At 34.1% G+C, this 22,305-nt stretch overlaps 2 protein-coding genes across 5 annotated transcripts; one reads left to right on the top strand and one right to left on the bottom strand.

Moving 5' to 3' along the window:
- Positions 1-6,334, bottom strand: LOC129871504 (probable galacturonosyltransferase 6). Of its 4 annotated transcripts, XM_055946429.1 has the most exons (9): positions 5,408-6,334; positions 5,287-5,321; positions 4,658-4,699; positions 4,434-4,563; positions 3,977-4,050; positions 3,029-3,261; positions 2,139-2,496; positions 1,016-1,537; positions 1-672 (listed from the first exon to the last, which is right to left on the bottom strand). In XM_055946429.1, the coding sequence occupies exons 1-9, from the start codon at positions 5,517-5,519 to the stop codon at positions 397-399; spliced, it is 1,782 nt and encodes a 593-aa protein (XP_055802404.1). In that variant the 5' UTR covers positions 5,520-6,334; the 3' UTR covers positions 1-396. The 4 variants fall into 4 exon arrangements, with proteins under 4 accessions (XP_055802404.1, XP_055802405.1, XP_055802406.1 ...); XM_055946430.1 differs by lacking the exon at positions 4,658-4,699; XM_055946431.1 differs by lacking the exons at positions 3,977-4,050; positions 4,434-4,563; positions 4,658-4,699.
- A 1,552-nt stretch (positions 6,335-7,886) lies between these two features.
- Positions 7,887-19,771, top strand: LOC129871153 (anthranilate synthase beta subunit 1, chloroplastic-like). The gene is made up of 7 exons (XM_055946038.1): positions 7,887-8,355; positions 8,816-8,886; positions 9,861-9,898; positions 9,996-10,106; positions 14,069-14,168; positions 18,465-18,600; positions 19,505-19,771. Exons 1-7 carry the CDS (start codon positions 8,068-8,070, stop codon positions 19,610-19,612), a joined length of 852 nt encoding a protein of 283 aa, XP_055802013.1. The 5' UTR covers positions 7,887-8,067; the 3' UTR covers positions 19,613-19,771.
- The last annotated feature ends 2,534 nt before the right edge of the window (positions 19,772-22,305 follow it).

The following is a 22,305-nucleotide window of genomic DNA, read 5'->3' on the forward strand; positions in this document are numbered from 1 at the left end:
TAATCCTCAAAGTGTGGAAGATGCATAACAATTACTAATAGTTTACAACCGTAGGTCTTTAGCTCATTCATTAATTTGTAACAATGGCATCCCAAGAATTTGAACTTTACAATGAACATATATATATATATATATATATATATATATATATATATAGTGGATCAATACGGAAAGAATCAAGTGACAACGTAAGTGGTTCCTACACCAAAAAGGGAAGCTCGATGTACTAAGCTTTTGCTATGTGTGTATCCTGAAAAGGCCTAGACCTATGTAATGCGGTCCGACCTTGCATTTGTACAAGAGATTGTTTTTTCATAGTATGAACCTATGAATTCCTGATCACACGGAGGGAAACTTGTGAACATAAGTGGTCCCTACACCTCCTGGATCAAATTGCTACTCATGTAAATTGCATTGTTGCAAATATGGATGTTCATAGCTAACATGTTTGTTCCAATATGACTTGTACTTTTGGATCCCAATGTCTAACCATGGTTTCATAACTCCATCATAATGAATCACGGCTGCCTGCTCGATTTGGGCTCGTGTGACACCTGAGTCATACCCCAACCCGAGCAGATGCCATGTCCTCTCCAGACCATGTGTGTGTTTGTGAAATGTCATCCAACCAATTGGTAAACTACCAGCTTTCAGTAATGGTCTCTTACTTCCCTGCATCAACAAAAATGGCACACACTCAGTGAAAGACAAAAGGAAAAGTGTATAATAAAACAACTAACAGTGTCTAATGGATTAACCCCATGTAATGGTTGGCTATTCTATTTAATAATATAGGATCAAACTCTTTTTTTTTAGGATAGTGGTGACTGGCTCAACTTGTGCGCACCTCGACTACTTTCACCAGGTACCTACTACCTCTCACCATCACAGGTACCGATAACTCTGCTTACAAAGATTCGGGCAGAAGGGAAGAACAATATCACCTAGTGTCTACCAAACTCAAAGAACAACTCAAAACAAACAATATTTGCAAACAACAGAATATGACTTATACCAGCTCCAAGTACTTGTGATAGAGCGTAGTTAAATTTTGCTTCCTCCACTCCTGCAGATCAAATACATTCATCCCGAATGCCCAAGTGCATGTGTTTGCATCCAACCTTGTTGCCACCGAAGGGTCTGTGAAATTGATGAACATATCCATTCGGCGGAATGAAGGCTCACCTTCCACACAAGTCTCCACTGCACCGTTCACTTTTCCGTTAATGTTGATGTGCCAAAGTCTGGTTAGATCCTTTTGCACAACCACGTCATGGTCGAGGAACACAATTTTGTTCACAGAGGGAAACATATCAGGCAGATAAAAGCGTAAGTGATTCAGCGGAGAAGTGAATCTTGGATCAAGGCCCTTTTGCTTCTGCTGATCCTCGTTGTATTTGGTTGATAACCATTCAAAACTGTCTATGCTCTGGATTTGAACGGTAGCTTTGCCAGGAGGATTCATCAAGAACCACATTGACATGGCTGGCAGGTTAAGAGAATCAGTCACTATATGAAAGACAATTTTCTCTGGATCCTGCCAAGTACATAAACATTTACCTTAAAATTAAGACATTTGTGCTGACTTAGTTTCCAAATCAAAAAATTCAGATTAGCAGTTACTATTTGCTATACATGTACCAGAAAACTAGCCAAACTTTCAAATTTGCAAATTTGAAGACACCAGAGTAATATCATTTATGTCCAAATAGTAACTTAGAAGTATACGTGCATGAACAAGAATTTGTCACTTTCAACATCGGGCTAAAGATTCTTTCCTACAGCTCCAATAAAAAATGACTAACAAATATTGTCAACTAGTCCAGAAAAATGAGTTTTTCCTCTAGAAGTCATCCATTTTTTCCTACAAGTAATGTTGGCTATATCATAAAACCAAATATTCAGTATGCTTAGTTTTCAACATTCTGCTGTATATCAAGTTTGAAGATAGCAGAAATCAGAACAGATCTCTCAGTTAAGAAGCGATTTGATAAGTATCTTCTTCAGAATCACCTAAATTTAATTGCTTCTTGGAACCATTGGTGTATGAACATAGTTACGGACGTAAAGCACATGGAGGAATACAGATTAAGAAAGAAAGGTGAAGCCAAAATGAGAAAACACACGGAGCAGCATACCTTAGAGGTTGAAACAGTTGAATCGACAACCACAGAACATGCCAAAACATTGTCTGAGAAAACAGCAAAGTGATAGAGATCAGGATCCTGCAGTTTATGTTGGTTAGAAAGCTTCCACTCTTCAGGCTGCAGCGCCAAATATTCAGTGGTCAACTGCATGGAAAGGCAATGAAGGCCTTTTGGTGTGGTTCTTGCAGCGAGCTGTACGAGGAAGGAAGTTTGGTCCCTTTGTGATCGAAGCTGTTCTTCAGCATTATACGTCATGGCACGTAGTGTATTCACCATAGCTGAACAATCAGGGTATATTCTGCTTGCTTTCAGCAGGGTCCCATCCATGGCTTTCATCTTTTGTGAAGCCCTGGAGAGCTAGCTGCTCTTAGATTATACATACAACATATTAACTATTCAAAGCAGCATTTAATAGCCTATTTTAAACAATTATCAGTAAGACAAACTGCAATTCAATATTGAGTACATATTCTTGTCTCTTCAAAGACGGTAGCACAACAGACTTATATTCTAGTTCTACTCCAAATAAATATCATTTGTGTCAGAGGAGAGCAATCTTAGTAAGTACAGCGTGTTTCTCGGACTCTCCTAAAATGTTGCTGCGCCCATGTCTTATCCTCCAAAAATGCACTGCTTTTGGAGGATCCGACACACCTTTCGACATTTTTGAAGAGTGCGAGCAACATAGAGAACAGACCATAACACGACGAATCCACTACTCAGCCGAAACAGATTTTATACTGCTGAGTAGCAATAAACACATCTGATAAGCCAGGTTCTGTAAATTGCATCAATTAAGCTCTATATTTAACAAATGAAGCAGTATGTTATAGCCTGTTGGTGTATTGTCCGGGGGGGGGGGGGGGGGTTGAATGACTCACCTCCTTGACAAACCAGAATCTTTAGTAACGTCACCCATAGCTCGTTCTAGCTCTTTAATTCGTAGCTTTATCTCTTTCACAAAATGAGAGTTGCTATCTGGTGGTGCAAAACTCAAGTATGCTTTGGCCCTTATCACCTTATCTTTCATCTCTTTTACCTTCTCATCTAATGGCCTCCGCGGATGTGACTGTATGCTCCGACTGAGCTGAACCCCTTTTGGTCTGGACTTTTCCTGCCACAACCCTAACCGAAATCAGCAGACTGCAAACTCACAATAAGCCTGTACTTGCTATGAACAATATAAGGAAAATGACATTCTAGTTGCAAGATACAAAGTGAAATGCACACAGATGAAGATATTGATAAGGAAAGAAAGGATCAAACAAGTACTTTAGATTTGGTATCAAATCTAACATTTTAACTTTTTGCAAATTGCTACAGACAACCATGTTGAAAAAGTGAAAAGTGGACATGGCATCCTCGATATTCTTCTCATGAACTTTCGTTGAAGCCCCTAGATTGACATATTTTTTATTTACTACTACTGCACATTCAAATGTTGAGTTGCTACTAGAACTGAAGTTGGAAAACTCATTCTAGACCGAGAAAAGGCAAATATGCTTTCCTTATTTTTGTCACCATGCATCAACAGGAGGATCACCAATTCAAAGAAACAACTTGACAATATAAATAGAAAGAAACGGAAAATACTCTATGCCTAACTAACTCCAAATTTTGCCAACAGTGCATGCTACTAAATTTGAATTTCATCCTATTTATGCATCCAAACAGAAGTTACAGTAAGTCCATCAGTCACAAATTCTTGAGACAACCAACATGAATGCCTCTCTTGTATAGTACTAAGCGATCAAAGTTAAACAATCTCACAAGATTAGAAATTATAACCTCCTCTATCTTCAGCTATGACACACTATACAGATTAATACCTTTTCTCTAGATGGGGACACTTTTTGCTCGGATAGATTTCGTTGGTTTTTTTCTTGTTCGCCATATGTGGTCCCTATAATTGAGAGTAGAATTAAATGCTGCACTCATATTACAACTTGACAGCAGAGAAGGAAGGTAAAGAGCATTTAGGAGCCATTTGGACAAAGAGATCTTTTTCTTCTTTTCTTTTTTTTTACAAAAATATCTTTAAACATTGTTTGGTTATACATTGGTAAGTTTTTCTGGTAATTTTTTGAAGATGAGTTTTCAAGTATGAAAACTGGTTTTGACCTCTTCTCAGTGATTCTTTTTTCCAATCACAAAACTTCAACTTCTTTTTCAAGTGAAATACATGTTCAAACCTATCTTCAGTTTCCAAATATCAGTTTTCAACTTCAACTTCAAAGACTCTTTTTTCGGGTTTCAACCAAATGCCTACATAAAGCAGTATGGTACCATTGTTTTGCAATAAGTTAACGTTCTCTGCTTTGTGTAGCCTATCATTCTCATCCAAGCTGACTAAAGAGCCATGATCTCCATCTCTATAGACAACCAGGTGTGGTCCTTTTAGGCCTTCAACTTCTTCCTAAAGAAACAACATAGTAAGATTAACAAACATAGGTAACAATCACGTATGGCTTTTCACAAAGTAAGCAGGCTTATCCAAAATTTTATATCACCTGTTGAACTGCACTATTCGCTTGATCATCTATTCTATGCTTCTGAAGACAAGAATCCGAAACCCCCAAACATAAAAATGACAGTCAGATACTTGTTTCTCTTTGTTTAGTATGATAACACTAATAAGACAATTATGAAAAAAGAAGAAGAAAAAAACAGTGTTTGGGCTAGGAATAATTGAAGAAATAGAGATCCCCTCCTTTGTTGTTCTTGTCACAGGAGAAGGAAAATAGGGGAAACGTGTTCAGACTCTCCAAAATTGTTGCCGCACATGTTAGATTCTTCAAAAATGCACTACTTTTGGAAGATTCTACATGCACCTGGTGCGTTTTAGAAGAGTCCGAGCAACATAGGAAAACAAAAACTAATTATTTCATCTTGATGTTTCCACTATATTGTACCAAAGATAAATAACTAAACTTAACTATACAAAAGCCTTTTTTTTTTCTTTCTTTCAATGATATGGTGCCAAAGATGCATAATAAACTTAAACTGTACAAAAGATCATGTTCTTTCTTTCTTTTTTTCTTTATAAGTTTCTTGAATGAACAGGAACAACAACATTAGTCAACAAATCACAAGTAGCAACAATATAAAACATATCGAATTAAACAAGACTAAAACTTACAAGAACGGATAAGTCTTCAACAAAGTCTCTAGATGCTGCAACAAATTGAATACAAACACTAGTCAGATTAAATTAAGACCCCCAAAAATCCAAAAGCAACAATAACAAGTAAAAAATATACCATCAGAGTTGAGGTTTTTGAGCCTAAATGAAAGCAAGAAGACAGGAGTGAATACTGAAATAGCAAGCAAAGAGAGGATAGAAATCCTCGTACATCGTCGAAATAGCCTCATCAAAGCATAACGATGAAACAAAAGCCAAACGGCTATTGAAACATTAGACAAGATTATGCAAAAACAGATTCAGATCAGTAGGATAAAAAATGAGTCTTGATAGAAAGTTAAATAAAAAAATAAAAATGGAGTAAGGGTGAAACAGCCTCATGAAAGCATAAATATAAACCACAAGACAGAAGGGTACCGGATAATTAAACAAGATATGCAAATAAACTCAAATTATAAGGATAAAAACTGAGTCTTGATACAAAGTGAACAAGAAAAATTTGAAACATAAGCCAAAATCGTATTAAATCACCAAACAAGATATGCAAAAAATATTCGTCTAATAAGGAAAAAAAATGAGTCTTGAACTCTTAATACAAAGTGAACAAGAAAAAAAATTGAAAAAACAAAAAGCCAAAAGGGTATTGGATCACCAAACTAGATATGCAGAAAGATTCATATTATAAGGATAAAAAACGAGTATTGATACAAAGTGAGCAAAAAAAATAATTGAGTCTTTGATACAAAGTGAACAAGAAAAAATTGAAAAAAAAAACACATAAAAGCCAAAAGGGTATTGGATCACCAAACTGGATATGCAAAAAGATTCAGATTATAAGGGGAAAAATTGAGTCTTTTGATAGAAAGTGAAGAAGAAAAAACTTAAGTGAGGGTTTTTTCATGCTTGTTTGATTTGTCATTTTTTGGGGTCAAAGGGATCTATGAATGCATTTAATCATTTAAAAATTGGATTTTTTAAAGAAAAGAAAGCGATGAAAACGTAGAAAGATGTGGTGCCATGTTCGTGAGTTCAAAGAAAGGAATGAAATTCAGGAGGGAGAAGTATTTCAGCTTTCTTCAAATAGAATTTATATACTCTTTGGAGCCGCCCCTCCCCCTTCAACACACCACAAATTCAGTGAAATTCTACTATGTGAGAGTTTGAGAATGATTTTCGTTTCAAATAAGAATGCCAAAATTTTATAAGTGAGTCTAAAAATTTATCAAGTGTAGAAAGAATGACACGTAATTTATCTTGTGAAAATCAAATATGAGAAAAATAAAATACAAATAAAGAAAAATAATACTAACATAATTGTGGTTTCTTAATGGTAAATCATAATTAGATGATCACCCTACACACGACTATGTCCACTATTAAAATGACTATTTCAATGTAAATATTATAAGTCATTTGTCTTTGTGGTGCACTTCTAAAATCCTTGGTCATGAATTTATCTCAACTAACTTAAAGAGGACCTTTTCTCAACCATATTAAAACATAACTTTGTGACATGACCTTTTCATTACCTATTGCTTTTTTTGTTAATTATTTAGCGGCTCAACATAGCTTAAAGCGAAATTCAATTAAAGACCTAAAATTTAAATAAACTATATGTATTTATTTAAATTATTTTTACACTTTTTAAATGCAAATTATTACTTACTATTTGTTATAAATGATTTTTTTGATTTTTTTTAATTATTAGTTTTAGATAAGATTTTCTCAATTCAACATTAAAAAACATTTTTTCACCGAGCCAATTATTATATAAATTGTTAACATAATTCTATAAGTAATAAGTTGACAAATTTTAAATAAAAATAGGAATTAGAACAGAATGATGTTAAAAAGAATAAAATAATATAAATTATTTTAATAAAAAAATATTTTTATCATAAATAATCAATTTTTTCTATGAAAAAAATTAATATGTAATTTATTTTTGATAAAAATTTGAGCCATAAAATTGGGGCCTAAAACATATGTCTTAATTATCAAAGCATAGAGCCGGCCTTATATATTTGGTTGAAATGCTAATCAATAATCTAAATTAACTGTTACATTGTATAATTATTTATGTATTATAATATGTATGTACTTTTACTTCATATATAAAAGTAATACCCTTTTAAAAATCATTTAAATATAACCTATTACTTATACATAAACAAAGAAAGTGCACCAATAATTGATTATAATTTTTTGTTAATTTGATGAATTATTAACAAATCGGAATAATAATAATAATAATAAGAAGAAGAATCTACCCAACAAATCGAGTCCGAAAGTAAAAAGAAAAAAAAAACTTAAAAGCAACAACAACATATATATGTATTCAAAATTATATTTATACTATATCATATCAAACATTGAAATTTTTTAACACTCTATTTGATTGATTATTATGTATTATTTTATAATATATCATACTATATTGTATTATATAAAAAATTTCTATCGTTATCAAATCAAGAATTTAAACAATATAAAATAATAAAATATAATAAACAATTAAAATAATCATGATATTTAGACGGGTAACAACCATCCAAACAAAGGAGGTGTAAAAGTTATATATCAATATTTTACCAAATACCAACACACTACCAAAATTAAAATAATGAGATTTTCTTATTTTGGTTGCCATTGATAAAAACTATCTGCCGCTGTCTTCCGAAAACACTTCCACCTCTCTTCACCGCCACCGCTGCTGTAGATCTCCGGCGTCCGATCATAGCGTCAAACGACGACGTTTCATTCTCTCCACAATCTCTCATGGCCGGCATTATTACTCCTCCTACCTCTTCACAATCTGCCGTCATTCACATCAGCGGCAAAAACACATCTCTGTCGCCCCGAAAAACCCTCCCTTTGCCAATTCTCTCCGGCTCCGACAGTTCATTTCTCCGAATGATAAGCACAAAGCGGCTCCAAACGACGCCGCTTGCTGTATCGCAGAACAATTCAGCTACTTGTGTTGAGTTGTCGGATAATGCTAAACGGATTAAGAGTCCGATTATTGTTATTGATAATTACGATAGCTTCACTTATAATCTCTGTCAGGTATACTCAATTTTTCCAAGTTTGAATCAAAGAATTGATTTTTGATTATAGAGAAATGTGGAGATTGTTGTTTTAGTAATTTTGATGTATAGTGAATCTTGAGAATGTAATTGATTTCTCTACATTGAGAAATCTATAGAATTGTTAGCTGAGTTTTTCTTATTATTTTTGCTTTGTTGTTGTTATTTCGAAGTTTGAGAATTGAACTGAGTTTAGAACATAGCTGAGTTTTTCTTATTATTTTTGCTTTGTTGTTGTTATTTCGAAGTTTGAGAATTGAACTGAGTTTAGAACATCCACAAATGTATACAATTATTGTAGTTAAGAAAAAAATATTCTCTTTTGCTCTTTGCCTTTTTTTAGTAGTTTTGAAGTATATTGAAGTTGGAGCTTGATATTGAGAAATGTAGACAATTGTTATTTAGGTGTTTCTTAGCTTACTCTTTCTTTTTCCCCGAAGTATATGGGAGAGCTTGGATGCAATTTCGAGGTTTATAGGAACGATGAACTTACTGTGGATGAACTGAAGAAGTAAGTAACAAACTTACTTTTTGTTTTATAGGAGTAATTTTTTTGGTCTAGCTGATGTAGTAATTTGTATGGTTACAAAATTCACCTTCACCAAGTAAAAACTAGCCTGCACATACTTGTATGGGGATCATCCACCTTTATGTTAGACTCGAATCCATAAAATTTATATTTTGAGACCTTTGGTTGCATACGCATTGTCTAATTTTGATTGGTCTTTTGTCTGTTCTGAATTTTCTGCCGTGATCACATTCAAATTGAATAAATGTACTGGCAGAGATGGAGAGTGCCGCGAAACTGAAAATTTGAGGTTGCACATTGAGCGTGTTAAAAATTGTAGGTCTGGATGATAACTGCATAATTATCAATTCAATGAGCTATGATTTTTTGGGTGCATACTTGTGTGTGCATAATCTTATTTTGGTAAAATCTAACATAAGATAATGAAGAATAATAATATAATGCAATGGTTTGAGAGTGCAATTAGAAAGGAAAAAGAGCACTCAGTAAATAAGTGATTATATTAACCCAGTTTTCTTTCTCGTTAGTTAGAGTGGTAATAAGAAGGTTCCCCTATTTGAATAACACCAGCCACCTCCTCTCTTTTAATTAACATTATAGATAAGAAAAGAAAAAAGGACAAATGAATTTCTAAGTTTTTCATAAATGAGATGCATGTGCACATACTAGGTCCATTTCTAAGTCAAAAGTTCCTTTTTTTTTTTCTGTTCGGGTCTGTTTCACATGATTTAAAGGGGAAGTAGTTTGGGAATAAAATGCTTATTTGATATTAGTAAATCATAATGAGAAAAAGACTATAAAGTAAATTAATTGCAAAGAGAATATGAGGTCTTTTTTGAAAATTTTAGGGTATTTTGTGCTTTTCTTTATATCTGTCAAATAATGAGTGTTCTTTTTATACTCTGTAGACCTGATTAAGTTAATACTATGTCGTTTTTTCAAAAAATATTTTGTAGGAAAAATCCAAGGGGAATACTAATATCACCCGGACCAGGTAAGAAGAGTCATCCAAATATATCAAGTTACTATATTCTCTCATCTGGAACTTATGGAAAGATCGGTACGTACAATCTTATTTTATCTGGGAATAGGTACGCCTCAAGATTCAGGTATATCATTGCAAACTGTATTGGAACTTGGACCAACAATTCCGTTATTTGGTGTTTGTATGGGTTTGCAATGCATGGGAGAGGCTTTTGGAGGTTTGTTTTTGAATCAACTATTTATGATGCTTTTGTTTCAATTAGTTTGGCATCTCTTATGAATAGTTTCCTTCTATTATATTTTTTTAAAAAAGAAAAAATAATTAGCTTTTTAAAGTGCTTTAAAAATTGGGTGATTTCTTTTTATCTTTCTAAGGCTGGTTGGATACAGTTACCGGTCCCTGTGCCAGTGGGAGATAGTTGGTACTTAGTGGAATAGTTTAGGTGTGCGCCAACGGGCCCGGACACTTTTTTTATAAATAAAAAGTTCATTGTCCCTCTGCATTATCAATCTCACCAACGTCACCAACATTTGATCCAAGAAAAGTTCATTGCCACACGAATTATATATATACATTGTGAAGAATGGTGGTTGTAAAAAATATATATATATACATTGTGAAGAATGGTGGTTATCAAGAAAAAATATACATTGTGAAGAATGGTGGTTATTAAAAAAAATATACATTGTGAAGAATGGTAGATACTTGTGTAAATCTTCAGATATGTACCATATTCACACACTTAAGTATCTTCAGTTTTGAGGTATTAGGTAAAGTAATTACAACATAAAAATTGGTATTGTTTGTTTTATGTTTGGACATTTGGTTGCTATTTCCATTTCTTATATGTTTAATTTATATAGTAATGTTGGTAATATTTTATACTAGAAAGCACCTAAAAGACAAAAGTAACCTTGATGTTACATACCCAGTGGGATACCACAAGTGGGGTCTGGGGAGGGTAGGGTGTACGCAGACCTTACCATTACGTCATAGAGATAGTGAGGTTGTTTTCGAAAGACTCTTGGCTCAAAAGACACATTCCCAGGTATAAGTAAAAATAAATACATACAACAACAACAACCCAGTGAAATCCCACAACATGGGGTCTGGGGAGGGTAGAATGTACGCAGACCTTACTCCTACTAAGGTAGGACGGCTGTTTCCTGGAGACCCTCGGCTCAGTAAAAGCATAAATGCATAAAAAAATGTTAGATAAGAATAGAAAATTAAAAGCTTTATGAGAAAAACAACAAACAAATAACGGATAGATAACAAATAAATACAAATAACAAATAACGATTAAATAAATAATGAAAGCGTCACAGGTAAAATTGAGTAATCAAAGCATAGAGAGTAATAAATAATAACAGAAATAACAGAAATCAGAAGTCAAAGCGCAAGAGATCGTAATGCACTACTACGCCTATGAATAGAGAAGAATAACGAGACTATGAACTAGCCTTCTACCCTAATGTGGGTCCTCCACACCCTCCTATCTAAGGTCATGTCCTCCGTAAGCTGTAACTGCGCCATATCCTGTCTAATCACCTCTCCCCAATATATATATATATACGGAGAGATAGAGAGAGCATATTGATAAAAAAACGATGCAAGTTTTACAAGACAAGGACAATAACGATAAAAATGTAATATGGTAATCAAAACAAAACACTGCAACTCTAATGGCATGCCTAGACCTACGACCATCCTAAATCGACAAATGGCAAGATACCATTCTACCTCTACTAGCCTTCTACCCTAATTCGCGACCTCCACTCTTTTCTATCTAAGGTCATGTCCTCAGTAATATGGAGTAGTGCCATATTTTGTCTAATCACCTCTCCCCAATACTTTTTTGGTCTAACCCTAGCTCTCCGCATAGCCCCCAAATCCAAGGTTATGACACTAATAGATAAGGTTATGTCTCTTAACGCATCTTTGTTTGGTTTTAGGTGTTTGTTCGTTTATACTATTTCTCGGTAAATCTAAATAATCAAACCTATATTAAAAGAGTTTAATGGCACTATAAATAGAACACACATTGTTAAATGTGGTTTTGTCCTTTTCTTTTTCGATGAGTGTAAAATAGTGTGACTTGTAGAAAGGAGGATATTCTAATTGAATTTTTTTCATGCTTTCTTGTTTTACACCCAAACTAGTTGATTATATAAATAAAGAGACAAGAATAATAACTGCCTTACAAGTTCCTCAAAAAAAAAATTGCCTTACAAATTATTCAAAATAATAATGATATAAAATAGTAGTTATAGAACTATTTACCCCAGAATAATTTATATGAGTAGCTATTATTGCTCACCCTGATGCACTGTCTTGGTGCCAGTTTTAGAATACTAACCTTACCTTTACTTATCCAAAAAAAAAAGAGACGAATAACATAGATATGGAGTAGCAAACCTAGCTCGATGTAGCAAATAACTTATTTGTTTTTCTTCTCAATCAACAACGGAATTGGCTAAAGGTATACTTATAACAAAGTTTTATCCATGTCAAAGCAAAACACAACATCGGGTATGTGAGTTTGCCCATATTGCCATTCCCAAGCCCATATAAGTGAAGAGTGTTGCGATAGGATAATAACTAGTGTAAAACTAGTGACTAGTTAATTTTTTATGAGCTCACAGTACAAAGTACATTTCTAATGGAGAGACTTAGACAATGAACAATTATATAGCCGGCCTCAACTAGCTTGAGATTGAGGCATAGAAAACCAAATGCTTGTTTTAGATTGTAGCGGTATATGCAATTTTTAATACAATCTACCATACATCCAACAAGATATGCATTTGCTCCAAATAATTTAGTGTTTAATCGTCACAATACAATCACTATATTATAAATTTATAATTCTTGCATAAGTTCTATGCGTACCAAATGACTTCTTGATGGCGTGGTTATAAGATACACTTATCATGGAAGGTTTATATGGATATATATCACCTAGTGTAAGATACAACTAGGAGCGGATTTACATAGCTCGGAGGAGGTGCCACGCCACCCCGTGGTCTCGGTTGAAAATCTGTATATACATGTATATTTGTATATATATTTATAAAGAAATCCTTTTTCGATTGGGTATGGCTTCCACTATAGTATAAATATTAAATGTGGTACCCTTAGAAATAATAAGCCTTATGGTGTCAGTGGTTAAATTTCAGGTTTACCACCGTAGGGATGCAAGTTCGAATCCTGCTATGGGGTGTATATTTTCTTATAACTTTTTTTAATCATGCAAGACCTCGGTAGCGAATTTATTGTAAAAAGAATTGTGAATAAGGAGATTAGAACCCTAGACCTCTTGTAAGTAAAATTTTAATTAAACCGATAGAACAAGTCTAAATGTTGTATGCAAATTTGCTAATAAATATTAAGTATTATCTTGCTCTACGGTAGAGTTTTTTCCATATGTTACTATTCAAAGCAGCGTGGCACCCAAAGATTCAAAATCCTAGATCCACGTCCGGATACAACGGCTTCTTAATTTTAAAATATAAGCATTAAGATACGACTGTTACAAAGCTTTTTAAAGATTCTGTGATTTAAGAGGGAACAAATAGAAGGTGTTTGATTGATTTCTTTTTCAGATTATCCATGTATGGTAATGGCTAGCGACAGGAGGGAACAATGAATTATTTACGGGTTTTAACGGTTCAATCTGACAAAATGAATTTCTAGATGTGTTTCTTGACATCAAGTTTGTAAAAAGAGCTAAATTCTTGTTAGCGATTATTTGTAGTAAAAAAATTAAACTCTATAAACTTCTGCGTTGTACTCCTAATAGGACGTCTCTCGGCAACATATTTATGCCCCTGCCGAAAATGGAAAAGGAACCGAACACAATATTGACCTTCATTTACTGGAAGCTCACTTTTAAGACTGAAATTAGTCCTCTAGTGTCTTGAATGAGGACTGTGCAGAGCATTATTTTTCTGTTGCTGTCTGGCTAGAGCAGAGAAACATAGTATACTAGTAAAAAATCATAATGCTTTGAGGAGAACTAGTGCGTTGTGCAAAAGAATAGTTGAAAAGTTATTCAAAGTTTTGGGTATTTTTAAGTTGGCAGTCAAAAAGCTCTACTTTTCTTCTTTTTTGTCATTCAACTATTCAATTGTGTATTCATCACTTAATCCTCCTTAATGTAAATTCATTCCATTCCAGGAAAAATTGTGCGTTCTCCATATGGGGTGATGCATGGGAAAAGCTCCCCCGTATATTATAACGAAGGTGGGGAGGATGGCTTGTTTGCGGGGCTATCAAAGTAAGCTCTCCTCTATCTGATAATTGATTAGAAACTGGTCTGAACAAATTATGATTTGGTCTTTCAGATTATTTTTGTATCAACATACGTGCATTTATCCATTGAAAATTAAGGTCATCATTCCTAGGAATTGCAAGTTAGTTGCCTTTGCACTTGATCCAAGCTACAATCCCCCTACAGTTTGATTTGGTGAAGTTCAAAGACTATGAAACAACAAAGCAGCTGTTTCCGTTAGGCCAACGAAAACTTGTATAATAGATACTCAAGGACATGGCTGCGCAATCTCACATTCAACTTGATTGCTTCACTGGGGTTGTCAACACCACCTTATTGACTTCATGACCATCTTTCTCTACCCAACTTCAGAAATCGATGGCTGAGTAGGTGGTTAAACAGGAAAGACTGTGATGTTTTGCCTTTAGATAAAATAGTGCTTCTCCCTGCTGCTTCAATCGTGCTGCTTTTCCTATCACAGCTTCTAAGAATGCTGTTGATTTCACCAACCACCGACCCCCCAATCAGTTCAATCTTCAGCACGCTTATGTGGCTAATCTCTTCTGATGCTTATTTCTTTGGAGTTTGGACCAGCAAAAGTCAACCTTTTATAATGGATCTAATGGTGAGTTTCTCTCAAGGTGTCCTACTTGAACATTTTTCAGTAGTATAGATTTGCTTAACTTTTTGAGCGACCATCCGATGGTTTGTACAAAGATAAATCCTCACCTTGGAAGTTTCAGTTTGCCCCTTTATGAGTTCTAGTTCAACACTAGCAATAACTGGGTTGAGTATCTCCGCTGGAGGGGATTCAATTAAAGTTCTTGCTTTCCTTGAAACATAGATGACAACCAGAGATGCCAAAAGCACTAAATCGGCAGAAACTCCAGTGATAATTTTGTTATTTTGTCCAATTTCCTGGACTTCATTCTCTGACTCTATTTCAATGCCAAAACTGCGGGTTTCAAATTCTGTGTCACGATCCTCCAACCTTCAGTTAATGTCTTCTGGTCCTTTTAATTGTGTCTTCAATAATTCATCTTCTCCATTGATTTCCTGTGAGATTTTCTCAACCTGCTCAACCTCGTAGTGAGCTTCTGTTTGCTCAAATTTGTTGCTTGAATGAGCACACAGCTCATTTGCAGAAATATGTGAAATCTCACCAACCACAATGCTTCAAGGTTGGATGGTCTCTGGTTCTCTGGACTAGTATCCTTCATATCAAAACTCTTGACCCCTCTCAGCTGGTCATCAGGAGTCAGGACCTTCAACTTCTTCTTTATCCACTTCATTGGAATTAGCAACTTCACCAGCAGCTTTTGATATGGTTTTCTCCTCTTCATCACCATGTACACTCTGGGTAACATCAATCTCTGCGCTGTCCTTTCAATATCAATATATGTACTCGAACCCTTCCAGTTCGACAGTTTCCGCCTTGAAGAACCCCACAATATCTTCAACAAACTTGACTGCCGTAAGTTCATAATTAGACTCTCTCCGACTCAACTCCAGAAAACTGAGAATACTCTGGCCGTTCCACATATACACTTCAACAACAACAACATTCCTAGTGTAATACCACAAGTGGGGTTTGAGAAAGGTAGGATGTACACAAACTTACCCCTACATTTGTGGGATAGAGGTTGTTTCTGATAGACCCCCAGCAATAAAGGATTAGGAATAATAGAAGATTGAGGAATTTCTTCACAGGATATATGAGAGGCCTATTGGTGGTGAAGGGAAGGATAGGATAATACAGAGGGAGAGCGCGCACTACAAGGAATTTCAAAATGGAGACTGATTTCGACGATTAGAAAAGAAAAAGAGGGCGATACAGAATGTGTGGCTTGTGTGGGATATCAGAAAGACTAGGAAACTAGCTTCCTTCTCAGCGCATGCGGTGCGAGACAATACTCATGATAGCTAATTTTAACAAGTCTCTGAATTGATATTACTCCCTACTAGTCTTAACACCACTTTCTAGAAATATCCCAAGATAAACTGAATAAACAGCCTATGCTTAAAATTGAAAGTTTTACCTTTTCTACGGACTAGAAATACGTGAAGAGTGGGGAGACAAAGATAATACAACATTACTTAGGCTACTGGAGATAAACTGCACCGTTGGAGGCTTATTGGTGTAATCCTGCGAAAATTGTAGTGTCAGCTTTGATTTGAGGAGTCTTGAGCTTGCTGCAATGACCCTTGATTATCGTTAGTTTCCTATGAATCAAGAGAACTTCTTTGATTGGATCTTACACCATCATTGTGATATCTTCTCAAGCTTTCATGATGAAGAAAGATCCCACACGCCTATTTGGCTGGTAGCAAGATACTTAGGCCCTAGTGGGAGAGGTAATTGTGGTTTGTGGAAGAATCAACACTAGATTTGTTTTATTGATCATTGCCTGATTCAGAGGCATAACTAAGAAAGAAATAGCTATTCTTTCAGAGCAATGAGAAGCTGAACTTAGGGAGCTGATTTTAGATCCAAGATTTGAGGCCTTGGAGGACGGCTTTGACAAGTGCTGGAAATTTCATTCCTTTTGAGAAATAATTTCTTTCTTGGATATAGTTTTTATTCGTTACTAAGAGAATATTTTGAAGATACTTCCAGATTTGAGATTGAACTTTACTATGTGAATTTTGGTGAGCATTTTCCAAAGCTTCTTTCCTTTTTGACCAAATTGCCTCTTAGGGTCATTTCTATCCTGATTCACCTCCTTTCTTTTTTAGTTCTAAGTCAAAAATTTGAAAACGGCCTATCATAGTTAAATGATGCTGACACTCCTTGTAAGTCAGAGATGCAATTTCTGTAAGTTACAGTGTAGGCTCATTCATTCAATTAAGCAGTGCATCTCTGCCTGCTCTCTTTGTAGTCGTTTGGCCATGTTTCATTGTAAAAATGGAAAAAAGTAGTTTTTTGTTTTCAAAGTGAAAAATGAAATTTGAAAGTTGGAGCGGTTTTGCAATTTTTGTGAGTAATATGTACCGAAAACAACTTTTGGTGTTTCTCAAATTTCTGAAAATTTCGAAATTCAACTTGGATTGAATTCCGGAATTTTATGGCCAAACATGTTTGAACTCTGGAAAAAAAGAGTTGTTGGCTAAACGCCACCTTAGTTTTATGGTCTCACATAAGTGTAAGTTTTTCCTATGTTTACTATTTAGTGTTTGTCTTGAGCAATATTGACTAAAAATCTTTGACATATGTGGCAACTTAGGTAGACCAATATTTTGAATTTTTTATCTAGATTTTAGAAAAGGATAGCTTATTGCGTTCTTGATAAATTATTTATGGATATTGAATGGATTTCTTAGTACAACAACAAACACCAATGTAGTCCCATAAGCAGGGTCTAGGGAGGATAGAGTGTACGCATATTTTATCCCTACTCGAGGGGATTTCTTAACACAAATACAGAACCTAGTAGCTTCTGCCGAACCCGTAGCTAAGAGCCCGTTTGGATTGGCTTTAAGTTGGTCAAAACCAACTTAAAGCCCCTTTTTAGCTTTTGGACGTGTTTGCCTAATGCTGACTTTAAGCCATAAAGTTCTTAAAGTCAGTCAAAAATGAAAAGTTAGGATTCCTAACTTTTTTTTCCAAAGTGCTTAAAGTCATTTTCTTTGACCATGGAAATTACTTTTATATCCCTTATATTTTAACTAAATTCTCAAACTACCTTTTTTTATTCTTTTAACCCTAAAATTCACATCATAAGCACTTTTATCCAAACACTCAACTGCTTATTTATAAAAATAACTTTCAGCACTTCAAAGTTCTAAAAGCACTTCATACATAAAAGCTACTTTTTTTAAGCCCATCCAAACGGGCTCTAAAACTATAACTCTGCCTATGTTTGGCAAAAGAATCATGTCCATTTAATAGAAAGTTGATGTTGACATAGTACAAGAATGAAAGACCTTAGGTGGTGGGACATGTGAAAGCACATTGATCATGCAAGCGTCGTGCACAGTTTCAATTTGCTGGGATCTTCTCTCACATATGTGCTTGTGATATTTCTCTATCTCATCAACTTCTCATCCACCCACTTAATTACTCTAGTTGAATTTTGCTTTTACCTTGAATATGTTAAGTCTATTAAATATTGGTGCCACTACTACTATCTTAATATAGGTAGAACTCTTCATCGCCCTATAATTATCATGATAAGACAAATAATATGTTATGGAAGTCGGAATTCTCAAGTTGGCACATAGAAGACTTGTTTAATCTATGTAATATTCCAAATACTTAGTCTGATTTATGTTGACATTTTGATATTACCTTTTTCGTTTCAGCCCGTTCATAGCTGGTAGATATCACAGCCTGGTAATAGACAAGGAAACTTTCCCCAAAGACGCCCTTGAGATAACTGCATGGACAGAAGATGGTCTTGTAATGGCTGCTCGTCACAAAGTTTATAGACACATACAGGTAAAAATTCCCATCCTTTATAAACAAAGTTAGTCTTGTTATCATTCCGCTATGGACTCATTGCTCTGAGCTATCTATTTGACCTGGTGGAGAGATTTATAATTTAGAAAATTTTGTATTGCTGATGTGAACTAATAAAGGAAGAAAGGTATCGATAAGTTTGTTCAGACTTTACTTTGGATTTGCAAACTAATAAAGGAAGAAAGTTATCAATAAGTTTGTTCAGACTTTGCTCTGGATTTGCAACCTTATTTTTTTTGGAAAGAAAATTGTATACTTGAACTGTAAAAATTTCACGGGGTACCTTATTTGGACACTTCTATTTAATCTATACCCAGTTTTTAGAATTTTTGCACATCTATTCACTTAGGACCAACTTCTGAAATGCAGTATTTTAAACAAAATGTCTGAAGTTAAGTTCAAGCAAAAAAAGGTTGAACTTAGTTATATGTGCATGAACTTCAGGCAAATCCTTCGTCCACATGCAGAAGTCCTTGAACTTCATGTAGAAATGCCTAAACTTTTTGCCTTCGTCCACATGCAGAAGTCCTTGAACTTCATGTAGAAATGCCTAAACTTAGCCATATGAAACTTCAAACATTTTGTCTGAAGCTAGGATTTGTCAAGACTCACTTGAGACACCGCAATTTCTAAAGTTGTTCAAAAGTAGGTGGACATGCAAAAATTTATAAACCTAAGGCAAAGGGGCAGCCCGGTGCACTAAGCTCTTGCTATGCGCAGGGTCCGCAGAAAGGCCCGACCACAAGGGTATCCTAAGGCATAACATAAATATTGCCCCCAAAATTGGGTATCTGTGCATAAATATTGCCCCCAAAATTGGGTATCTGTGCACTTACTCGACTTGAACTTGATCAATTGTTTGCTTCTTGCTTGGTTAATTCAGGGGGTACAATTCCATCCGGAAAGCATCATCACAAGTGAAGGCAAGACAATAGTTCACAATTTTGTCAAATTGATAGAGAGGAAGGAAGAAGCAGAATCTCGAAACTAGACAACTCTCTTTACTCACTGTACAAAATTATGGTTTTGCCTCAATAAACCGATGCAAAAATATGTTCTTTTTGTTGTAACTTAGCAAAGGTAATTTAAAAACTTGTCAATACTTGTAACTCCTACTTGTTATGGATTTAATTTGAAATTCTTTAGACAATGTTGGTCTTGAGATATCAATTTCACCAGGAAGGAAGGTATTGAGTCAAGGGTCTACCGGACCCAACCTTTTCCGCCTCACAAAGATAGGGGTAAGGTCTGCGTACATCTTATCTTTTTCAGACTCTATTTGTGGGATTATATTGGGTTTGTTGTTGTTGTTTGATGCTACCTTTATTGCTCTAATCCTAAACAAAGAAGTGATATGACAACATGTCTTGCATTTTCCTTTTATCTTTTGACATCACCACTGCATACCAAGAGACTAGAGTATACCATTGTAAGCCCATGACGTAGGGTGGGCCGATCAGTGTAGGTCAAAGAGAAGGATTGATTAGCTTCTGAAGAAGGGGTGTACATGACATCTTAGATGAATATCATATTAAAATCGAAATGGGATAGGAGCTAAAGAACTTATCTAGATGTAAACAAGTCAATTTGGTATGCCTGTTTTGGATTCGATGATGGTGGCTATAGAACTATATTCCATTATACAAAGAAACCTACTTTTTGTTAAGGGCAGTCTGATCCACTAAAGCTTCCGCTATGCGGGGTACGAGAACTAATTAATTCAGTTGAATTGGTGATAACAATGTGTTTTTTTTTTAAAAAAGTCAGAATTATAAAATAGACATGGAGTGCACTTATTCCAAACATGTTTGGCCAATCAGTACGTTTATCTACTTTTAGGCACAAACCAAATCTCATGTATCTTTTTCATATGTAAGGATTTTCTTTTTTAGAAACTCAGGACCCCCCCCCCCCCCTACCCATCCACCCCACACTCTTCGGGCACGTACTAGATAAATCCGTTATTGTGTAATGGCTCACAAACAAATATAAACTGTATTAAGCAAGTACGATGTGATGAGTTCTACTGGAAGATGTTGACAAATACCACATGTTGCACTAACTCAACCATCATTACGGGTGATTTATATATTATTGATCACCGAAAAAAGAAAGAAAAATCAATCAATAAATGAAAGGTTTATCTCCAACTACCTACTTCTATGTTTGGCTAATGCTTCGTACCAAATTAAAATACATTATGAAAAAACAAATTAGATAGTTATTTGTCATACAGCTATCAAACACTATGTTATGAACCTACTTTAATTAAAATTCATGACCATCCAGAATTATGATGGAATGGATATGAATAGGATTCTTTACTGTTAACCCAACATTTTGATTTTAAGTTTTAACCTTACACGACATGAATTTAAATTAATCAGAATGAAAATAAATATCGAAAATAAGAATAAAAGGCTAAATTTGAGGTTCAAAGCGGATAGCGGGAAAATAAAAAAAAGGAAATTCATGAATTATAATAAGAAAAAATTATTTGATTGAGTGCTTTTTAAAAATTAATTATTGATTTTAGCGATATTTTTTTATTTATTACCATTTATAGCAATACATAGCAATATTATGATAAATCTGCACTTGTATTAAAAGTGAAGTAAGCATACAATATAAATGTATTATAAGTGTTTTAAAATATATATTATGTTTGTGTAATAAGAAACTGACATAATGTATTATAAGTCTATTAAAGTATGTGATAAATTTATTATCCGTCTATAAAACTTGTATTATATATATTTTATAAATAGTTCTCTGCAATATGTATTAAAACTGTATTATAAATGTATTATAAGTGTTCAGTGAATTTTTTTTTATTGCTATAAATGATAAATATTTTTTTAATATTATATATTTATGTAAGTTTCTCTTATAGCAAGTCAAACTTCCTCAAAATCTTTATTATTCTCTTATGGTGGATATTCGGCATATATATACTCTAAATTTCTTATTTTATATGTCTAGAAAATAAAATAAGTTTTTATAAGTTCTAAGAGTTGACTAAAATATTTTATTATTTATTGTGGGATCGGAAAACAACTTTGTTGTCTTTACCTTTTTCCCCATTTTTTTTTTAAAAAAATTCTTGAACTAATTTATCCCATTTTCACCTTGAAAAATTAATTTTATAATTTTTTTTTATCAGTTGAACATGAAAAAAATAGAAAAATGAAAAATATTTTTCTCTATACCGAACACACCCTAAATCATAGATTCAATTTCGTTCAACTATATTGGAAGTTCTAAATATAGTTTACCAACTTTAATTTCTTTTTCTCACATTTCCAAGATTATAAAATGGAAAAATCATTCGACAATGATGATCAAGAAGTTATTAATTAGTACTCTAACTCATAAATCATAATATTATGATTTTAATTATGATCTCTTAATTTAAATACACAAATATTATCATCTAGATGATGTTTGAGATATAAAGTATTTTAATAAGTATTGTCTTCTAAATAACACTAATAGTAGTCTTTTGATCAAACTTGCATAAACATATAGATTATAGAGCACCACATTTCAATACTAGAATTCGGATTTATTTATTTTTTTAAAAAAATCAAAAATGATTTAAACCACCTAGGTGAAAACTTCGCAGTAAGAGATATTTGTTATTTCTCACTAAGTATTAAGTAATTTTATCCACCAAAGCTTAGA

Source organism: Solanum dulcamara, chromosome 10, assembly GCF_947179165.1.
Source record: "Solanum dulcamara chromosome 10, daSolDulc1.2, whole genome shotgun sequence".
Taxonomy (NCBI): Eukaryota; Viridiplantae; Streptophyta; class Magnoliopsida; order Solanales; family Solanaceae; genus Solanum; species Solanum dulcamara.